We start from the raw sequence: 20,744 nt of genomic DNA, 5'->3' as shown, positions 1-20,744 counted from the left end.
CTGAACAAAAGATTTCAGAGTCCCTTCTGAAGTTCATTTTGGTCCTTTCTTTCTTTCCCGTCTTTCTACTGGACTTTTGCTTTCTTCACGTATGATATCCTTGAGTCCATCTTACAGTTTGTCTAATCTTTAATCATTAGTGTCCAGTGCATCAAATGTTTTTCTTGAAATGGTTTCTAAATTTAGGTAAGATATTTTCAAGGTTGCACTTTGGCTCGCATGGGCTTGTTTTCATGTTCTTCAATGTCAACTTGAACTTGTCAATGAGTAATTGATGGTCTGCTCTGCAGCCTGTCCCTGTACTGACGAATGATATTGAGCTTCTCCAGCATCTCTTTCCACAGATGTGGCCAATCAGATTCCTGTGTAATCCATGTGAGGTGGTCCATGCTTGTAGTCACCATTCATGCTAAATCAAAAAGTACTTCCAATAAATGCAATTTAGTTCTTACAGAATTCTATCATGCTACCATCAGCAATACTTCGATCTCAAATCTGCTCCTCCTTCTCTGTTGCCAGCCTTTGTATTTCAATCACAGTAATCTTAAATGCATCTTGATTGCTTGTTTGATCAATTTCTGACTGCAAAAGAGTGTAAAAATCTTCACTTTCTCCTTCTTTGGAATTATGGAAGGGAGCAAGTGAAAATCACAAAAGTTAATAACATGTTCTCTCCAAAATCAACCTCCCTTGGTCAATGAGAGAAAAGGGAAAATCACAGAAAACAGAAGATAAAAAAGACAGAGTGACTGCAGCTAGATAAATGGAAATAAAAGTGCACTCGAAAAAAAAGTGCACTCGATTGTATCCCAGGCAGCCGCCTACCGTACGTGTTTACAGCCTTTTTATGAACAAGAAAGCCGAAAAGATGTCTTTTCCAATGATATTTTAAACTAATATTCAAAGTCATGTGTTAAGGCCATGAATACTGAAGGAAAGCTGAAACTAAAATAAGCCCACTGTGGGGAAATTTTAGTCCCTTTAAAACATGATAGCGCTCAGCTCTCCAAATCCTCTACAATGTACAGGACTCTGGTCCTCTTCCACCGCCATCAGTTAAAGTTAAAAGCATTTGCAACAGATAAACATTCCTGGAAGGAGTAGCTGGAGTGGTGAAAAGGTTTTGGAAATGGATAGCAGTAATAGGAGGGCAATATGGTAAAAATAATTAATGTCACTAAATCGTATACTTAAAAACGGCTCAAACGGCAAATTGTTACACATACAAGGGTACTTCAAAACAATTCATGGAAAAGTGGAATTTAAAGATAATGAGATTTTTTTCCAAAACTTTTAAAAGAAAAGAATCACATGAAAATGCGAGTTCAAGAAATATGAAAATGCCTTTATACTCATATTCATATATTACTTTGTATTTTTAAATAGTATACATTTCTAAGAAAACCTGTTTAATAATATAATATAATATAAAAACCACAGGAAGATAAGGGTGATGATAATATATTAAGACAGTAGATCGCATACAATTTTTCATTTCTAAATGTCAAGTCATGTGCTAAATAAACATCTTAGCTCTGCTATCTCCATTCTAATCCTATCACAAGAACATCCTAGCTGAACAAATAAGTAGCATTAGGTTTCTGATCCTGTTTCCTCATGTAAACTAGAAATGATTTCTAAAAGAATCTGTCTCTCAGAGTTGTTGTGGAGCTCAAACAAGAAAGATATGCAAATGTAAGCAAAGCACTGAAAACTCTATTAAACTATTAATAGTATTAAATTCTGCAAAGTCAAGTGAATACTAGCAAAACAATGAAACCCACGCCTTCTGCAGCCATATGGGCTGTAAGAATCCCTGGAACTATTGCCCTGAGATAATCTTTCAACTTTAATCCAAAATACTCCCATAAAGCTTCTTTAAACCAAGTGGTAATTTAGCTTAAATACTACATACTGTCTGAATTCCGATCTTGTAAGAGCTATCTATATGGGATCAAATTGACAACAACAACTCAAAATACATAGAAACAAAAGAGGGGCAATGAGCTTTTTTGCTAATGAGTGAGATCAAAATCAGCAAAAGACAGTGAAAATGGTTGCACAATTGGGAGAACGTCACCAATGTCCCTGACTTGTAGATGTAAAAAAAAAAAAAATATTTAATTGGCGTATGCTCTGCTATGTACATTCTCAACAACAGCAAAAATAAAATACAATTTTTAATTAAAAGAGACCATCTCTAGCACTTAGGTGAAAAGTAATCAGAGGACTTTGCTTTCCTGAGCGGTGCCCACTCACACTGACTCACAGTCCATCAGGAGATGGCATGTACAAGATTGTGTCTGGCTCCCTGTGAATCAATCATTCTGCTCAGGCTTGTTTACCTTAAGGAGCTATCGCTTCCAATAATATAAACGAGCTCCACTTTACCCTTGAACATTTTTGCAAGTCAATTTTTTTAAGTTTCATCTCTATAAAACCGTGTCACTGTTATGATTACCTTAGATTTCTTGCCAAATGTACTTTTAATACCACGATTATACCCAAAACAAATCCATTGCCAAGAGTCAATTCCTACTCACAGTGACCTTATAGGACAGAGTGGAGCGACAAACAAGGTTTCCAAGGCTGCCCTCTATAAAGATGCAGATTCCTCATCTCTCTCTAGTGGAGCAAAGGGGGTCAAACCACCAACTATCTGGTAAGCAACTGAGCACTTAATCACTGCACCACCAGGGCTCCTCCAACACTGTGATGTAGGAGGTATAACATGCAATATAGTGTGGTATAGTGGAATTTCTTTCATTTCTGTTCTCCACCCTAAATCCTTTTGACTTCATTAACATGTCAAATAAAGTATTTACAATAAATGCTACACCAAGAGTTACCCATATTTAACAGGGATGATGATGGCATGAGTGTGTATAATTATCGAAACACTGCACTGGTAGAGTTACCTGGATAATAAATACAACTGATTCGTGCTGCTCTTTCTGTCGCTCTGCCGTCAAGTCAATTCTGACTCTCAGCTCACCGCAGAAAGTAGAAAATGCAGAACACATCACACGGCCCCCTGTTGGGTAAGCATTGGGCGGCTAAACACAAAGTCAGTGGTTCAAACTACCTGCCGTTCTGCAGTAAAAAGATACATAAATATTTACAGCCTCAGAAACCCAAACAGAGTCTATTAATTTTATGAAATAAAGGAATGGCTTATTAAAAATTAAACCACTATTTTTTTTCCAAAATTAAGCGCTATGATAGAGGGTGGCTATGAGTCAGAATCAAGTCAACAGTCATGGTTTTTGGGGGGGTTTCGGTTTGCAGAGGCTTGAACAAAACATTATTGGCAAAAAAAATATTTTTACTCAGACTTGATAACATAAGCATGGATGGGCCAGATAAAAAGGTTAAATAGTGAGTCAATCAAATTTGGAATCAACCAGGGAAATGATCTACAACCTTCTGATTTCTTATCTATCTTGAGAATGAAAGTGACCATTTATTAAATTCAATATTAAAATATAATAGCATTCTGTAATTAAAAACTGAGATGATAGTTAGCAATAACTAGCCTTAACTTCTGTTGTCAGTCAAGTCAACAGAACACAGAATCAATCTCGGAGTCAACTATTTTGATACAGGGTCTGAAACTATAAATGTGGTTCATAGGTAATGTTCCCCAAACCCCCTGCTATAGTCAATTCGGATTCACAGAGCCCCACGTACGACTTTTGAGAGGTAAACCTTTACAGGGACAGACGGTCTCATCTTTCTCCCAAAGAGGAGCTCGGAAAACTCCAAAACCAAACTCGCTGCCATCGGGTCAATCATGATTCACAGATGCTATAGGACAGGGGAGAACAGCCCCTATGGGTTTCTGAGACTGCAACTCTTCACAGGAGTAGAAAACCTCATCTTTCTGCCGAGAAGTAGGCTAGTGGTTTTGAACTGCCAACCTTGCTGTTAGCAGCCCAGTACCTAATCCATAGCTCCAACAAGGCTTCTTATAATATTTACAGGTATAACAAATTTAAACCTCAAATGGGAATAAACTGGATATAAGTACACGCATGCTAAAACTGACAATGTGTTACTAAATCTTTGAAATGTTTGATTTTTTTAAAAAGAATAAAGGCAATAAAATTTCACCATTTCATTAGGCAACATAATCTGAAATATATTAACCAGAAACTCATCTACTTCCAAACTTACGAGCAAGACAGTCCTTAAGACATGCACACAAGCACAGCTATGTGTTCATGGGTCTGTGTGCTCGTGTGTGTATGTCTGAACACGTTTTAAAGCGTGGTTCTCATGGAGTTTTAAATGGACTTGGTGTTGGCCCTGAAAGAAAACACTGGAAATATGTAAAGACGGAGTAGTCCAGTTTGTCGAGCTCTCTGGAGAAGCAACGTACCTGTGCCCTTTTCTGCACCTCCAGGAGGAGTTCAGAATACTGCAGCTCCAGTTCCTTCTTTTGTTTATGCCAGCAGCTCTCCTGGGCTTTGATCTGCTCTGCCACTTTGTTAAAGGTGTCTTCCTGGGTCTGCTGAAGCTCTCTCATTGTGTCTGACTTGTTTTTGCAGATGTACTCTAGATGGTTTATCTGCAGGGAGGCATGCGACAGTGAGATGCGCACACAAACCATTTCATTGCGTCACCTCTCGAAAAGAAGAAACCAGAAATGTATGCTTGATTTTATTCCTCAAGGTCATATTAAAATGTAAGTTAAAATATAAATGTTTAAAATTACGGGACAGAAATCAGCATGGGAAATGGCTATATATTTTGCAAAGAACGATGTCATCTGTAGACAGTGTATACAAATATTTTTATTCTCTTTCTCCTGAAAGTACTCCTTTTGTTGAGAAGACTAAGAATATTCTTATTTCTGGAACTAATGCTCAGCTAATTAATGATCTCACTGGGAAAGGGGTTATTTCAATGACAGTTACAAACTTGCAAACATGCACATGAAATAAAACAGAATGCTCCGACCATTTCACATCCAAAACACTGGAAGGAATAACCTCATCTGTTCACATGTGTGATACTTAACAATGTATGGACACTATGAAAGATTATTTTGAAATATAATACCATCGCAGGGAGCTACACACACACACACATTGTAATTGTCAGTAGTTTTCCAGACTTACACACACAGACTTTATACCCATTGCACACACATTCACAAGCACGAGCAGCATCTGTGCTTCTCCAAGCACAAGCCCTCCTTTCCTCAATCCTATTTCTCAGCGCCTATGGCCTGTTTACTGACAGGACCCAAGGAAATTGCTCAGTAACAAGAAATCTCATCCACAAACTGGACCAACCCAGATGTCGCTTAATTACTTCAACAGATCTGAAACACAGAACGAACGTTCTCTTTGGGGCCCTTCAGATTGAATGCCAGTGCAAGTAGACCTGGAAACCAGACAGCATAAACATGGTGCTGACTCATTCAATAGATCCAGACTATGGATCGGTACCTTGAATGGTGGCATATGCTGGTCTCCTCTGCCCGTTTAATTTTCTATAACCAGCAGAAGACTATTTATCTATTTGTTTGTTTATTTGTGAAACACTGAATGCCTCGGCTTGTGAAATGGCAGAGCAGCCATAAAAATCTAGTCTTTTCTCCCTGAAACTGCTATTTCTGACATTCTAAAATATGAAATGAGTTCTGTACTGCAGTTTGCTACATTGCAAGAAGCCAGTCATAAACATCATTTAAAATGTTTAAACATTTTTTTAAAAGAACACCTTGGATTGTCAAAAGAATTCTAAGATCATGTTTTTAGGTAGCTTGTATCTTGTTTCTATTTTATGCTAAGATAAAGAGTTGGTTTATTAATGTAAATGACTCAGTTCTTTGAGTTGCTTCATCAGTAAGATTAATTTATTTTCTTTTAATGAGGTCCCTGTGGCTAATACTGGCTAGTAGTATTAGCATGTCCTGCACAGAAAGTGGAGCTTAGAGACTTCATACAGACTTCAGTCACATTTACATGCCCACAGCAATGGCATCAAACTGAGTTGTAGACAAGCCATAATTAATGGTATTGAATTATTAACATCCAAATTCTTTTTGAAATAAGATGAATGTCAGCCCCCCTTAATGATACTGTGATGTGGACAAATGTCACTGAATTTAATAGAGGTATCTGGTGCCTGAGGACAGTTACCTTCTCATTAGCCCTGTTGAGGTCTCCGATCAGGGCATCAACATTCTCCTGCAAGACTGCACAAAGCTCCGACCAGGAGAATTTATCCAGCATGCCTTCTGGTTGTTTTATGAGCACACAGCCCGCTACCAAGTGCTGATACAAGGTATGAAGGAAGGTTAGCTTCTCCTGGGAGAAAAAGACATTCATTTCAGTATATAAACACTGTAAGAAGGACCACACATAACACACATAGTAAAGAATTTGTAATTAAAAACAAAACCTAGAAAGGAATAGAAACACTCAAGTCTCAGATAATTTTCATTTCGATGACTTTGGGGCTTTTTGTACATTCAAAACGAAGCAGGCAATAGACTACAGGTGTCTCGGCTAGTTAGTGCTGCTGAAACAGAAATACCCCAAGGGGTGCTGTTAGGTGTCAGTTCCGACTCAGTGACCCTCTGTACAGCAAAACCCAACACTGCCGGGGTCCTGCACCCTCCTCACCAGTGTTACGTTTGAACCCACTGTTGGCAACCCCTGTCAATCCATACCATCGAGGGTCTGCCTCTTTGTCAATGTCCCTCCACTTGACCAAGCATGAGGTCCTTTCCAGGGACTGGTCTCTCCGAATAAAACACCACAAGGGAGCAGCTTTAACAAACAGAAATGGATTCTCTCACAGTTGAGGAGACTGGAAATCCACATTCTGGGCACCAGCTGGGGGCTCGCTCTCTCTGCCAGCTTGGGGGAAAGTCCCTGTCTCCTTTATTACCTGTGAGCTGCGCACTAACTGGAGATCCACAGGTGCCTGAGTGGCAGTCTTCCCCTGGGTGTAAGAGGAACTCGGCAGGAGGGGAGAAGCTCAACCTGAGTAAGCTTTCTCTCCCAAGAAGAGAACAAGCCACTGTCGCCACCCCCACCTCTCTCCAAAGTCCAGGTCCCTTGTAAGATAAAAGATGATGCAGGCCACCCCTAGGGAAACTTCCCTTACATTGGATCAGGGTTGTGATCTAAGTAAGGGTGGTGACTTAAAAGGGAAGGTCAACAATTTCGTGGAAATTTTCCATTATCTTTTCATTTCATTTTCCCACGAACTTTTTGAAGCACCAAGTGATCAAGTTCATCCTCAGGGTGACTCAGTCAGTCACTGCCTACGGGTGGCCCTGCCCCATTAACATAACAAACATCAACTCATCCAATTTTACATCACCTAAACCTGCCCACTAGACAACTGCCTACCTGAGAATTTACAACAAAGCACGGAAGGGAGGACAGGCAGGCCCAGCCTGACCAGTGGGATATAAGAAGGTTTCAATTGAGGCCCAACTTCCTCAGCTGCTCAACAAGGTGTCTGGACTCATAGCTTCTAATTCCTTCTGTCAGGCAGTATGGTGAGCCTATTCTTTCAGATTTACACTTGCCAAGACAAATATTACTTAGCTCAAAAAAATTCACCCAGCGAAAAAGGAGTTATTGGACTCTGTCTAAGAAAAGTTCCATTCGTCTCTGCTCTGCACGTACACAGTTGTTGGACTTCTGCTCTCGTCCTGAGACCCGTTTGTGGATGACGGACAGGCAATGTTCCCTGGCCCCTTGGGTGAGAAGACAGATAAGAAATGTGTGGGAGATGAGTTCATCTGTTTTCGCCATTTACAAGTTAATACAGCGTTTGGGACACTAGGCAGCTGGTAGGTGTGTAGACTATTACAAAGTAACAGAGGAAAAAAACAATAAATGGGCATGGCTGCCCAAGATATACTTTCCAAGCTGTCCAATTAGAAAAATATTTTTAAACATTTACTTACTTACATTGCAGTAAGTAACCTGCTCATTGTTGAATGATTGAAATAACCTAGAAATTCTTGCTATGCTGCAGAATTCCATAGAGAACTGACCGATCTTGAACACCCAAGAAGGATTTACTTCCTAAAAAGCCCAATGGCTCCCTTAATAAGGTGTTTCACCTTTAATAAAGCCCCAAAGCATGGACCTCAAAGACAAAGCAATTGGAAAGCTACAGAGTGAATGTTCTGGGTAGCTCAAATAAGTTCCCTCAAAAAAGATAAAATAAAATAATGTAATAGATCATTAGGAAAGATAGCCATTAAAAGGAGAAATTTTAAGAGAAAGGTAAAAAAGGAAATTCTAATCTAAATCATAAAAACAGAAAATAGCATATGTAAAAGTTTTGAAAGTAGACATTCTAAAGAATTATCTATATTTGTATGCGTCAAAATATATATCTTTCATTCAAACTTTCAGGCCATTTTACCTTTTTCCAAATACAATCATTTGAAAACTAAGAGCATTCATTTAGTTGCAACTACAAACCTGAGTGAAGAAATCAAAAGGCTTCATAACTACACCAGCCTTTCCCTTTCAGACAGACTGAAAGATGGCTTTATATTTTTCAACTGCCTTTAGGTGTTCAAAAATCCTATTCGCTCCAAGTAACCACATGTAATCCCCAGGCACTAAAGTGTCCCCCCCTCCCACTTTTCACCAAGCGATGCGGATCACCCTCAGGATGGCTCAGTGAGTGGCTGCTGTGTCCTTTTTGGCTTGGGCTGTGATAAACCAAGCATGATCATCAGCCCTGTGGCGTGCAAAAGAAAAAAAGAAAGAAAGAAATACAACCCTCAAAACCCAAAATCAATTCACACATGTTGAACCCAGCCATACTGCTGCAGACATGCTGACTTTACAATACAGCCAGTCTTCCAGTTCCTTTATTTTAATCTTTATCTGATGTGCAGAACAATTCCAAGCCCTTCATGTGGACACAATTTAAAACCCAGCCCGTAAGAAGAGTGGAAAGAATGCTTCCTCTCTACGCTCTTGGCATCCGTGTTCCTATTTGTTACAGTAATGGACTCAATATGCAAGACGACTCAGATAAACCAGCTCCACACTAACTAGACGAGTCTATGCCCCATGGGGAAAGGAAAATACAAGCTAACCATTCCATTCACGCAGGATCATACAAAACATGGAAGTTTGGTCATAGAATTTTAAGAATCACTAATAAATGAAAATGGAGTATAATATGTGAATTATATGCCAATAAAACTATTTTGTTTTTGAAAGAAAAGAAAATGAATAGGCAACCTCCCGAAGCATCTAAATTCATGTGTTAATTTTGTGGGCCTTCTTTTTCTGAATTTTAAAAATATCCATTATCACAAGGAGCAAGGAGGTTATCTATCAAAGTAGATGTTATTCTTGTTTTATACGCCAGGAAACAACAAGGACTAAGATTTGGACTTTCGAATGTATGTTATATTTTTTTAAGAAATAAACAACTGAAAAAGGAGAATGTCAGCAATTTTTTCAGCAAACAGACTCTAAGAATCCCTGCACGGAAGACAAGAGAGCCACCTCCCCAATTTCAGCAACCACTACGGTTATATTTTTTTCCTGGTTTTTACTGTTTTGATCATGTGAATTGAAAAAAGAAATATTAATATCACATGAGCAAGAACCCCAACCGAAGAATTCTGAAATATTTAATAAGTGCTATTTTTCCTTATTTGTTCATTTTGGGTGCTGGTGCTAAACTTTCATGTATCAAGATTTAAAAAGAAATTTTATACCCTTAGTTATTCCTAGGATTGAGGGGGAGGGAGACCACTTTTGCTTCCTGATGTCACTCAACTTGAAAATGTGCAGTATAAATTATGTTCCTCAAAAATAAACGTTTTACCTTCAGTGGAAAAAAACAAACAGGAACATGAGGCGTGAAGAGACAGAGCTGTGTGGCTTGGCCAGTCATGGCCACAGAGTCTTTCATCAGAGGCACCAGGAGCCCGTTCCGGGTCTTTCTGGTCACCGAAACCATATTCCTTCCCCCACACCACAACTGCAGTAAAATAATAACTTTGTCTTTAGAGAGCAAGAAAACCTCGAAAAGGCCATCAGGAGAACAGCTCCTAAGAGCGCCAAGGAGCATTAGCTGTGCAAGGGCCGGGAGGGCCACACTGCCTTGTGTCTCTCCAAGAGGGCAGCGCAAGGACAAGGGAGCGACTGGCTTTGCAGCTGTCGCAAATCTTTCAAAACACCCAGCTCAGAACAAAATTTTTGACTTCAATCAGATAGCAGTAAAAAACAGCCACTGGTGGCTGTGGCTGTGAAGCCGAGCGCAGGGCAGGCCCTTCCAGACAGCATCTGGTCTCGGGTCATACCTCTGAGTCCCTGTGGGAGGCCTGGGAAAGCTTGTGGAGTTCACCTTCCGACTGCGCTGCCCGGGCCTTCTCTTTCTCCCAGCAGTGCAGCACGTTCTGCAGCTCCACTTTTAGAGTGCTTATTAAAGCATCCCGGTCTGCGCACTTGGTGCGTAAATGACTTAACTCTTTGTTGACGTCCACCAGTTTCTCCTGAAGGTCCTATTGAAGATACACCACATAAGGAGAACGTCGTTAGGATGACCCATGGGGTGGTGGCGTGAAATACCTACTAGTTTCATAGCTGAAGAAACTTCCAGGAAAGCATGTGTTTACGCTGCTAAAGCATGAAGGTGCTTAACTGAAGTGAGTTTTTTAGCTAAAAAATTTGTTGTCTTAACGTTTACTCAGAGTCGATTCCGACTCACAGCAACTCTCTAAGACAGAGAAGAATTGCCCCTTTGATTTTCTGAGACTATAACTCTGAAAGGGAGTAGAAAGCTTCATCTTTCTCCAGCCCAGCGGCTGCTGGTTTTGACGCTGCTGACTTTGAGGTTAGCAACCCAACACATAACCCACTCTGCCACCAGGCTTCCTTAACCTTTGCAGAAAATGTTCACACGATTCCTCTTCCAAAAAGGTCTTTCAAAGGGAATTTTCCTTGTGTGCCATTTTAAAAAATAATTTGGTCGATGGACATTTTTTAAACATTTAATAAGATTTTTAAAATAAACCCCTTAAATCTCATATAAGAACATTTACTTTCTAATGGTATTCTAAATACTAATAGAAATTTCAACTAAGTGGTATAAAACACTGCTGAACTGTTTATTCCTTAGGCTTAACAAATCCTATTGAAGTGTACCCATGACAAGCTCAACATGAACCAGCACAATAAAATTCCTACAATACTGATCAACTCTGCAAGCTGCCCCAGGACCATTTTGCAAAGATGCAGGACATAAAACCAGCGCAGAAAATAAAATAAGCTGTTGTTCTGGACTCGGGCCAGGAGTGGCTGCCGCCCATGGCCAGGCCTGGTGTGTATAAACACAAGGGTTCCTCCCTAAAATAATATAAACTGATGCCAAATACTGATTACTGATGTACTTAAATAAAGTACTTTTAAGACACATCTAATGCTGGGTATTAAGTCTGAAGTCATTCCTTTTTATCTTATGATATGATAATTATCTGGAAAATAAATTTTTCTTGAACCGACACACTTTCAAACCAACTTTTATTTTTTTGAATGCCATGCATTATTGTTACTTTGACCAGCAGGGTTTTTTTTAATTAGCATTTTATCCAAATATATCACTGCTCGGCCTTTTGGCTAAAAGCCAGTAAAATTTTATCCAATTATATTTAGTTTAAATAAAGAAAATATATTTTTTGGATACCTCTGGTTAAAAACATAGTCTAAACAACTATATTTGTGTCTTAGGATAAAAAGTTATGCTAAATCATAATACCTTTATGCTTTAGGATAAAAAGTTATGCTAAATCATAATACCTTTATGCTTTTAGTGTGAGATTCTATCTTCTGTTTGGTAGAATTAAGTTCACTCAATACTTTTTCCTTAGCATTGCACATGCTGGTGAGCTGGAGAGAGAAAACAGAACTTCTTAACATGTTTCAAGGATGTGTGACTCAAAAGCTAATCTTTGAATGTTTTCTGTGCCCTCCTTAAACAGGAGTGTTTCGAGAATAATTAAAAGTCTTCATGAAGTATTTCTCTAGTGTAACTGCTGTGTAGCCTGGCTAAAGAGAAACGAAAGCATTCAAGCTTAACATGTCAGTGAGGCTCTTGTGCTGTTGCTAGATGTCTGGATAAAAGACTTCATTCTTACTGTAAACAAATATAACTTTATTCTGAAAATCCTGCTGGACCCAAATGCCAGCAGGCATCTAAAAGAAAGGGGGTGGGGGAGACAGGGCAGGAGCTTGTTCCTCCTGTACATCATGAGGGTCCTTCACTGGTCTCCCGCTCCATATGACAAACTTCAGGGTCAGTCACATGCAGTCCTACTGGGAAGCCTGTGGCAGGTCATCAGTTGGTGCTGCTCCGCTTGTGATTCCCTCGCTCTGACAGTTCATTCTTCTTTCTGTCAGACTGCTCTCTCTGCTTCCTTCGCAGCCACCCCCTTGGTCTCCCCACTGCTGTCTCTGGCACTGGTTCACGACAAAGCGCATCGCTAAGCCAAAGCCTGCTGAGTCGACTTTTCAAGTGTGCTGAGGATCATGAGACATCCATCCCCCCAAATAACAATTCGCTGTGGGTCCTATGTTCCTAGTTACCCTGCAGCTTCCAGATCCACACCTCGGAAGAGGTCCGCAATCCACTAACAATGCAGGTTGTCTTGTCTCCCTGGGAAAGACTGGCAGCACTGCGCTTGATAGAGATTTAATTATTTCCATGGTCACTTTCTTTTGTGACTCTTGAACAGCCAAAGGGCATTCAGAAGACTCACTTGTCCTTCTTTGTTTGCCTTGGTAGACTAAACCAAAGCAGCCCTCTGTTCAAGTGTGAGATGCCATGGTTTCCCAGCCTGGGGTCGCATGAAAGAAAGCCAGACACAGAAAGCTAACCACCAAGTTCCATGTTATGTGGCTTGTCTCTGGTTCAAACAATCTGCTGTTTCACTAATTGCCTTTAATGTAATTACTTTCTATGCTCTAATTTGACAAGAAGTGACTAAACAAACTTCAATTTTTAAAGCACGGATTCATAAAACATTTTAATACCCAAGAAAATTATTAACCCACACATTAAATAATACAAATGAGATGATAAACAGAAGCATGGGATTTTTCTGTCAGCAAAGTAAAAGCTCCCAGGCTACATCAAACGATTGTTTGTTTTTAAAAACTCCTAACAACACTACACTCCCTTTAGGGAATAAAAATTAATTTCTTTCCTTAAGACTTCTTAATTTTTATTGAGATTGCCACAATTTAGATAAGTCTTAGAATAAAACAGTGACAAAGCCTGAATTTCTACAAGCTATTCCAAACGTCCTATAAACACACTAACATTGAAATTCAGCTTAATATTAACTTACTCATTCAAATTACCTGTATAGGTTGTGTCTCTTTTTAATAATAATTAGAATTGACAAATTAGGAAGACCAAGAAGCGACACAATCTATATCTTTGAAAATAAGTGTGTGATGAAGGGTGGCATGAATAAAAGTGAGGCAGGACTCTAAGCCACAGTTAAAGAAAGCACAATGACAGACACTTTTCTTTTTTCTATCAGTGAAGCTGTCAATTCAATATTCCCAATCTTTTGACCTTTGTAACAAGCCAGGGGTATGTACTGCTGCAGGCCCAGGGCTATATGCGTGGAGCCAAACAGTGCAAGTGTTACCTCATTAGATGCATCTTCCAGCTTGTTCTGGTAATCTGTCAAGGTGCGCCTCAGAGTCTCGAGGACAACAGAGAAGCTGGGGGTTTTATCTTTGTCCTTGTGGATGCCTGCAGAAAAATAGAGGATGAAAACAAAGTTCCCAAAGTCACCCAGAGACAAAAGCTAAGTAAACAGTAACAGAGATATTACAATTAGGTAGAGCTAAAAAAGGCTTCATGAAACATTGAGTAGAATCATATTCTCCCATGCATGCTGCTGGCTAGCCTTTCTAAACAAGTGATCAAATTAAAGTTGTGAGATACCAAGTTCAAATTCCTGGCTGTTTTCTGCCTTAATGAAGCCCACGTTGCAGCTAGTGGCTAGCTCTTTTTCTTTTTGTCCCCTCCACATCCACTAAATATCTGAAATGCTTGCACACACATATTATTCAACAATTAACCAATTTGATAAACTAGCATTGTCGCCGGGAGTTAACTACACTCACTTTGGCCCTTTTGTCTTTGATCAGTAAGGTCTTTCATTCGGCACTAGATTTCTTAAAGCATAAGATCCCAACTCAAGAGCACATCATTTTCTGTTATGCTTGGAACTGGCTCTTCGATCCTTAAAATTCTCAAGTTACAATGTGAAATCAATACTTTTTAAAACGCTATTATCTACCTAGGTCCACATCATGTTTCAATTAAAACCCTTAAAATTGATACTCATTGTAAAAATATGTGTAACTTTCATATCATGCCCTCAAACCATTTTCATTTGCTTGTGCCACAACTAAGTTAGTTGAACTAATCAAGGTTGCATGATCAGATATAGTTAACATAGTCATCCAAAATAACCAAAAGTCTCATTTTAAGAACACTTAAACTGTTTTGTGTACTACTCTTCAAAGAATGTAAAAAATATATATATACCAGATTTAACTTTTAAGAAGCCTTACTGAAAGCATTTGACTTTTTTCCATTATTTCTCCCTGCTGTATTTCTCAGCCTAAACATTTCAATAGATAAGGAGGGCACACTTGTGAAACAGTTTGAAAAAGAAGCAGTCACAAGCTAGGCTTTATTATTCATTCAGGAAACGTAAGTGGATTCATGCTATGCATTCATTATAGGCACGACACAGAGGTGGACAAGACTGGTCCAGCCTCTGGACTCCTGGAACTTACAGTCTGATGGAAGAATAGAGGCACAGAACAAATAATGACATTGGTCCTTCCTCCATTCTTTCAGGTTTCAACTATGGAACTTTGGGGGTGTCAGAGGAAGAAAGTATTAATAAAGGAAAAAAGAAATGAGGGGGAAAGGGAACAGAAAATCTCCTACTGATGGAGCCATTTTATTTATCTCAGGATATAGGTGATAGCATGTTACTTGGCAAAGGGTCATTAATAAAGTTACGGCGATGATGCTGTTAGAATTTAAGCAATTGCTTAAGCATGCGTACAACTTAGGAATTCTGCAACACAAGAAGAGCATTTCACTTAACCATGAAAGGTAACGTGGAAACAACATATATACAAGGAAAGAAGAGGGAAGGGTGGGGGAGCTAGTGCTCTGAGGTGTGATAATAGAGGAGACAGTGGCCTTTGTAATGACTGTGAGTTGGAGAGACAACTCATTAAAAATTTTATTAAGAGTCTTACCAAATATATGTTTAAAAAATTGCTCTCTTGCACAAGATAAAAAAAAGTAATGTATAATTCTTTTCTTTTGCTGCTACACAAGGAGGCTATGAATAAATCATCCAAGGACACTCGGGAAATATGCTGGCTTTCACAATAAGGGAGAAAAAAGCGTCCTCTTCGATCCAGAAGAATAAAATCACCTTAGTTTGAGTGTTGAGGGGCAAGGGGACAAAATGCCCTCTCCTTACTGACCTTTGCACATGCTTATATTCTATACAAAATAAACTGTCTTGCCTGAAAATATTTGCACAATGAAGTTCAGATGTAGTGCAAAGTCTGCTTGATGTCCCAGCTTCATCGATTATAAAAAGAAATATTTACTGGCCCTTTAACGGGACACGATGTTTGAAAATAAAAACTAAAAGGTCACTCTGGGCCGGGGACCCCACTGACTGATTTTATTTAACGTAATAATATTCTAATCACTGCACTATCACCCCCAAAATAATGGACTCTTTTAAGGCAACAAAAGGAGCCCTGGTAGCACAGTGGTTACACACTGGGCTGCTAACTGCAAGGGCAGCAGTTCAAAACCACCAGCCACTCCTTTGGAGAAAGACGGGACTATCTAACTGTCTACCCCGTTAAGACTTACAGTCTTGGAAACACAGGGCCAGTTCTACATTGTCTTATCCGATCACTGTGAGTCAGCATCAATTCATCGGCAGTGAATAAAGGCAACAAATGATGTCACTATATTCTAAGGCCCTTCTGACTCTCCTTAAATATAAATTTAAATCTTGAAGGTCAATTCCAACTCATAGTAACCGTACAGGACGAAGTAGAACTGCCCCATAGGATTTCCAAGAGTGTAATCTCTACAGAGGCAGATCACCATGTCTTCGTCCTGCTGAGAGGCTGTCAAGTTTGAATTACTGACCATGCACTTAGCAATGAAGTGCTTAACTGTGGCACCACCATAAAATGTGTTTACATGTATAATATATACATCCCACATGTGCATATATATAATTGTATATATTGTGTATGTGTGTGCACATAGATATATGTGTGTATACTTTAACACACACATAAACATATAGAAGAGGAATCAAAAACGTCACAGGAAAATGTCATTATCTTTCCATTCCATTTTTCCACAAAATGTTTTAAGGCTTCTCGTATATATGTGTGTATATAGCATACATATTCACACACACACACACACACACACACACACAATACACATACAAATAATTTCCTAAAGAAAAGGCTAAAGATTGGAAGGCTCTTAGCCAACATGAAGTTAACCACCCCGAGGAAGACCCAGGACTGAACCACAAGAGAAAAACTTTCTTTCATGAACCCATGAAGGAAAAGTCGCATTCCAGACGTTTGCTAACACCCTCAGGCAGAGCTGAAACTGTCCTAAAAGAAATGCTTGAGGCAGAAAGGCTGCACGGCTTCAAAGAGATAAATAGCTCACCGGAGGCCTCTCTCTCTCTCTCTCTCTCTCTCTCTCTCTGTCCTATAAGAATTTCCACCAGGAAAGAAGTGAGACATGAGGAGTTGATGTACTCCAGTTTTAATGAAAAGCAGAGAGCAAATAGGGAGGGAGAATTAGAATTGATTGTGATGATGTATATACAATTCTTTTTCAAAGAGATGTAACTATGGAAGTGTATGATATGGGAATATCACGTCAAGAAAACCATGTGCCCTCTGGCCACCATGGGTGGAGGCAGAGGAGTTGGTGCTTTGCTGCGGGCACTGTGTGCATGCTCACGGTGGTGGAACAATGTGGAGCGGGGTCCCAGTCATGGCTGCACAACAACCAGAGTACACCCAGTGGCACTGACCTGTTCATGTAGACACTGTTGAATTGGAGAAGGTTTCGTGGTGCATATTTTTGTCAGAATTGAAAAAAAATACATGAATGACAATGAGTACAGAGAAAAAGAAAATGTTCTAAAATTGATTGTGGTAAACATTGTACAATTCTTCTTGATACATGTTGTATGAGGCTGGCGTGCCAATAAAACTGTTTTTAAAAGAGCAAACAAATGTCCCTGGTTAAGTTTAAGTAAACCCTGTGTCTTCTCTAATGACGGTCGGCGACCAAGGTAACACTCCAGATAAACCATGTACAAGTGTACATCTTTGACCCTGAAACCCATCTTCCCGGTAATAGCCATGTGGGCTGCTGCCCAAAGGGGTGCTTTATGACCACTACAACTTCAACAGTGAAACAGACCCTCAACCCCATATGAATTTAGTCACACTTTAATTCAACAAGTATTTGAGTGCCTATTTTGTGCCAAGTCCTGCTCTAGGTGTTTAAAGTTCATCAACAAGGGAAAGAGGCCGAGCCCCGAGCCCTTCTGGAGCTCAGACGTAAGAATAAATCCACTGAAGAGTACCTCAGAAATATCTGACAGCAGTAAAAGCGTGTGTTGCGGGGGGTGGGAGGGGGGGTGTAAAGTGTGGCTGTGGGAGGACATAATGCATACAAGGTGAGCTGGAGCACAGACTTGGGGGAGATGGAAGACTGGCCAGTGAGGCAGGCATATTGAGATAAAGAACTTTATAAAGGAATAGCCAGCATGTCGAACCCCAAGACAGACGCATGCTTGGAATTCCCAAGAAACAGCAGGGACTCCCAAAGAAGTTAGACATAGAATTACCATATGACCCAACAATTACACTTAGGCCAGAAAACAAACAAATGCAGGGACTCCAACAGGATCCTGTGCACCAATGTTCACTGTAGCATTGTTCACAATAGCCAAGTGGTAGAAACAACTTGTGTACATCAACACATGCATGAGTGAATAAACAATATGTGTTATATATGCACAGTGGAATATTATTTCACCATAAAAAGAAGTGAAGTTCCAATAGATGCTATGACTCATATGAGCCTTGAAAACATTAAGCCAGCCACAAAGGACAAATACTATAGGAGCCCACTTAGATGAAATGTCTAGAACAGATAACTACACAGCGGCAGAGAGTTGATTTGAGGTCACCACAGGCTGAGGGGAGAGAGAAATGAGGAGCTAGTGCTGCTTGGAGTGATGAAAAAGTTTTAGAAACTAACAGTGATGATGGTTGCACAAAATTGGGGATGTGATTAATGCTACTTGGAAATAAGGTTGTACACATGAAAGTGGTTAAAAGGGCAACTTTGGGGGAGCGGGGAGGGAGGAAAAAAATGAGGACCTAGTGTCGGGGGTTTAAGTGGAGAGAAAATGTTTTGAGTAACGATGTACAAATGCGCTTTACACAATTGATGTGTGTATGGATTGGGATAACAGTTGTATGAGCCCCTAATAAAATGTTAAAAAATAAAATAAAATAAAGAAAAAAAACAAAAAAAAGGGCAACTTTATGTTGTGGGTATTTTACCACAATAAAAAAAAGAGAGAAACAGCAGAGGCCAAAGACAGAGGAAAGAAGAGCGTGGGGTCATGAGGCTAGAGCAGCCCACAGAGGGATTTACAAATCATTGTTCATTCTGGCTCCTGCTCTGCCTCTGCTTGGTAAATGATCACTCTGTAGTGAGAGAGAAAGCATTAAAGGGAGCAAGGGTGGGAACAGGGAGAGTAATTAGGATGAGGTTGGGAGGTTGGAGGCAACAGAAAACAAGGTGAAAAGGGTCACAGGTCAGGAGACCAACTAAATCCTCTAAATAAGGAACTCCTGAATTTCTTGGACTAATGGAAATTTTGTCCCGCTACATAAAGATCAGCTGGCGGGTCATACTTTTTTCAGAACAAATTCTTAATGTAAAAGATCACAAAATTCTTAAGAGAGTAGAAATCATGGGCAGCAGCATCCATGACTAATATTTTGCTAGATCCCCAAATATATCTACCTGATATACAACTTATTCTATTAAGAGGGTTAATACTAAAACCAAAATATTTCACCTAAGCATTCTTATCTAGAGAGTATGTGTGTAAGGTAATGGGAAACGAATGTGAAAGCGCCGGTGTAGAACATGCACTGTGCTACAGCCTGTGTCCTACATAACCTTTGGAATGCATGACCTTTAAGTTGCTGAAGGTTGCCTCAGAATTTGGCTCGGTTTGATGGAAACATCTGTTCCCCTTGCAGGTAGACTGTAAGGACTTTTTTCTCAGTTGGATTCAGAACACAGCAAGTGAGCCCTTGTCTGTCCAATCATACAGACCCCAACCCTTGTAAATCAAGTTCTGCGAGGGCAACAGCAGGTCCCCATTCCGTCACCCCTTCTCGGCCAGCTAGGCCAACTGACCGCTGTGAGAACTGCCCTGATCATGTCATCAAATCAAAGCATGTTGAGATGAGGGACTATAAGAGGCATCTGCAGAATGCCCCAAGTGTCGTGACTTTGGAACACTGACAGATGCATCTGTCATCTTATACCTTCAACTAACCTGATGTCCACTGGCCCAACACAGAAAAGCTGTCCAAGATCGATTCCAATTCTTTCACATTATTTTCACATGTCTCTACTAGGAAGGCTTGGTGCTTCTTAGCCTTTTTAATTAGGGGGAAAAAGCACATGTAAAAAGGTCAAGTATTATATGAGCTAGATTTTTTACATAGACATATACAGCACAATTAAGTATAAACAAGCTATCAAAATCTTATGCTAATAAACTTCTTCTCTGTCTGAATCATGCCTTCTACTTGGCTTATTGTAACACTACCAGGTCTCATTAGCAATTTATTGAGGACTTACCACTGCCTAGCATTGTTCAAAATATTTTACATATAGCAGTTGTTGTTCTTCTTCTTTAATCATTTTATTGGGGACTCGTATAACTCTTATCACCATCCATACATCCATCCATTGTGTCAAGCACATTTTTACATTTGTTGCCATCATCATTCTCAAAACATTTTCTTTCTACTTAAGCTCTTGGTATCAGCTCATTAGTTCCCTTCCCTCCCTGGCCCCCCCAAGCCCTTGATAATTTATAAATTATGATTATTTTGTCATGTCTACACTGTCTGATGTCTCTCTTTACGCACTTTTCTGTTGTCCCCCAGGGAGGGGGTTATATGTAGATCCTTGTGATCGGTTCTCCCTTTCTACCACACCTTCTCTCCACCCTCCCAGTATCGCCACTCTCACCACGGGTCCTGAAGGATTCATCTGTCCTGGATTCCCTGTGTTTCCAGTTCCTGTCTGTACCAGTGTACATTCTCTAGTCTAGCCGGATTTGTAAGGTAGAATTGGGATCATGATAGTGCGGGGGGAAGGAAGCATTTAGGAACTAGAGGAAAGTTGTATGTTTCATCATTGCTACACTGTACCCTGACTTGCTCATCTCCTCCCCGTAAAGGGATGTCCAGTTGCCTACAGATGGGCTTTGGGTCCCCACTCCGCACTCCCCCTCATTCACAATGATATGATTTTTTGTTCTTTGATGCCTGATACCTGATCCCTTCGACACCTCA

At 39.9% G+C, this 20,744-nt stretch overlaps 1 protein-coding gene across 1 annotated transcript in view; it reads right to left on the bottom strand.

The window, feature by feature from the left end:
• The window catches only part of CCDC171 (coiled-coil domain containing 171), a 303,642-nt gene that overhangs the window by 198,210 nt on the left and 84,688 nt on the right, over positions 1-20,744 (bottom strand). The window contains exons 12-17 of the mRNA XM_004706542.2: positions 19,715-19,817; positions 13,670-13,776; positions 11,811-11,900; positions 10,316-10,516; positions 6,153-6,320; positions 4,382-4,570 (exon numbers count right to left, since the gene is read on the bottom strand). Coding sequence (XP_004706599.1) covers positions 4,382-4,570; positions 6,153-6,320; positions 10,316-10,516; positions 11,811-11,900; positions 13,670-13,776; positions 19,715-19,817 — 858 coding nt within the window. The remainder of the gene's footprint in view (positions 1-4,381; positions 4,571-6,152; positions 6,321-10,315; positions 10,517-11,810; positions 11,901-13,669; positions 13,777-19,714; positions 19,818-20,744) is intronic.

The sequence above is a fragment of the Echinops telfairi genome, unplaced genomic scaffold (genome assembly GCF_000313985.2).
Source record: "Echinops telfairi isolate 266 unplaced genomic scaffold, ASM31398v2 ScPeMD7_25;HRSCAF=90, whole genome shotgun sequence".
Lineage (NCBI taxonomy): Eukaryota > Metazoa > Chordata > Mammalia > Afrosoricida > Tenrecidae > Echinops > Echinops telfairi.
Note: the sequence above shows the minus strand (reverse complement) of the source record. Positions and strands in the feature narration are given on the sequence as shown.